The 2,085-nt window shown below is 46.6% G+C and overlaps 1 protein-coding gene across 7 annotated transcripts in view; it reads right to left on the bottom strand.

The window, feature by feature from the left end:
• Nucleotides 1-740: 740 nt before the first annotated feature.
• The window catches only part of CNBD2 (cyclic nucleotide binding domain containing 2), a 65,736-nt gene continuing 64,391 nt past the window's right edge, over nt 741-2,085 (bottom strand). For all 7 annotated transcript variants that reach the window (XM_025932390.2, XM_086702088.1, XM_086702089.1 and 4 more), the window contains one exon: nt 741-1,083. In XM_025932390.2, coding sequence (XP_025788175.2) covers nt 765-1,083 — 319 coding nt within the window. In that variant the 3' untranslated portion in view covers nt 741-764. The remainder of the gene's footprint in view (nt 1,084-2,085) is intronic.

Genomic DNA, 2,085 nt, shown 5'->3' with positions numbered 1-2,085 from the left:
CCTCAACACCCAGAATGCCTGCTCTTGTCATGCTGCCCATCTATCTCTCTCGCTCCTTATACCTCCCACCCCCACCCCACCCCCAGTCACGCCTCCTCCAGTCTCTGGCAACGCCCTGTCAGAGGGGCTTGATGAGCACTGGCAAACCAGCAGCTTGTAGGTCCAACACAGCCCACGTATGTGTTTTGTTTGCCTAACATGGTATTTTAAAAACAATTTGAATTAGTTGCTCACATTTAAAAACCAGTAGGAATCATCTAAAATATTGGGTTTCTTGGTTCTCTTAAAAAATCTAAAGACTGTCAGTCAGGGGCCTGCATTATTTCCTGGCATGGCATCAATTGAGGAGAGGGAGCAGCTGTTCCATCTGGATGGGGAATGTGCACACCAGTCCCCACCGTTGCCTGTTGCCTGCCCAGTCCTTCTGCTGCGCTCCTTTAGATGACCTGTGTGGCCTCTGCAAGGCATTTGAGTTTGCAAATGGTCTGGTCTTGCTCACTTTGATCTGAGCCCCTCTGTGCCTCCCGTCCATCTCACCCAGTAAGACCCTCCCACCCTGAGACCATCCCCAGTGCTTACCCCATCCACACCCAGCCTCCTGACCATCCACTAAGCCCCAAAAGTGTCAAGGGAGACAGTGCCTGAGCTGCTGCCCCCACACATCTCTCTGGACCCACAGCCCCCAGGAGGCCCCCACTCTAAGCCCCACAAGTCCCATGGTGGTCACTCAGGAAACATGGTGACCAACCCATCTTTTATTGGGTCTAAACAAGGACTCCTACATTCTTATACTGAGGCAGGAGTTCTTGGATTTTGTACCGGGGGGCTGTGATGGCTTGGACAATCCTCAATGGGGGGAGGTATTTCTGGGGTGCCATAAAAATGGGATAACAAGGTTTAGTCTCCTTGTCGAGGCCACACAAATCCAGCACCAAACTCGTGGGGTTGTAGATCCCTTTCTTCTTGGGCCGGATTGGAATGAATGATGGACGCTGGCGAGGCTTCAGCAGCAGCCGCATCAGGTCCTTCCGAAAGATATTCCAGCTGTTCTCCTGGAGGAACTTCTGGCACATATCTTCATCACTGAAGGTAAGACACAGATGCTGACATTCCCACACCTGCTCCTCCTGTCCCCCCTGCCCCTCCAGCCTTGCCTCCTGCCATTCTTTCAATTCCTAAACATAGTGTGCTCCATCCCACCTGTGTGCCTCTTCCAGACTCCTCTCTGCCTTCTCTACCTTTCCACACTTTCTTCCCCTAGACCTGCATTGTCCCGTGCAGTGGCCATGAGCCACATGTGGCTACTAAGTATGTGATATGTGGCCAATCTGAATGAGGGATGTGTTGTGAGTGTAAACTACACACCAGATTTCAAAGACTTAGAACAAAAACAAATGTAGAGAATCTCATTAAAAATGTTTATGTTGATTACGTGTTGAAATGGTAATATTTGAGATACACTGAATTCAATAAAATATATCTTAAAAGTTAATTAAACTTCTTATAAAGTGGCTACTAAAAATTTAAATTATATAGGTAACCATTTTCCATCAAAGAAATGTAAATCAAAGCCACAATGAGATACCACTTATGCCCACTAGGATGGCTATAATTTAAAAAACAAAACAAACAAACAAACAAACAAACAAAAACCGGATAGGGGTGCCTGGGTGGCCCAGTCAGTTAAGCATCCAACTCTTGATTTTGGCTCTTGTCACGATCTCTCAGTTCATGAGATGGAGCCCCACACTGGTCTCTGCACTGACAGTGTGGAGCCTGCTTGGGATTCTCTCTCTCCCTCTCTCTCAGTCCCTCTCCTGCTCGTGCATGCATGCATACACATGCATATATACTCTGTCTCTCTCTCAAAATAAATAAACTTAAAAAATAGATAAAAATGTGTAATAAAGTAGAGATATCAAAACAAGGGTTCTGGTACATTGCTGATGGGAAGGTAAACTGGTGCAGCCACTTTGGATAAGAGTCTGGCAGTTCCTCAAAGGTTAAACAGAGTTAACTTACCCAGCAATTTCATCTGGTATAAACCCAAGAAAAATGAAAACCTTTGTCCATGTAAAACCTTGC

This window comes from Puma concolor, chromosome A3, assembly GCF_028749965.1.
Source record: "Puma concolor isolate L17-30 chromosome A3, mPumCon1.1.hap2, whole genome shotgun sequence".
Lineage (NCBI taxonomy): Eukaryota > Metazoa > Chordata > Mammalia > Carnivora > Felidae > Puma > Puma concolor.
This window is presented reverse-complemented; position numbering and strand designations above follow the sequence as displayed.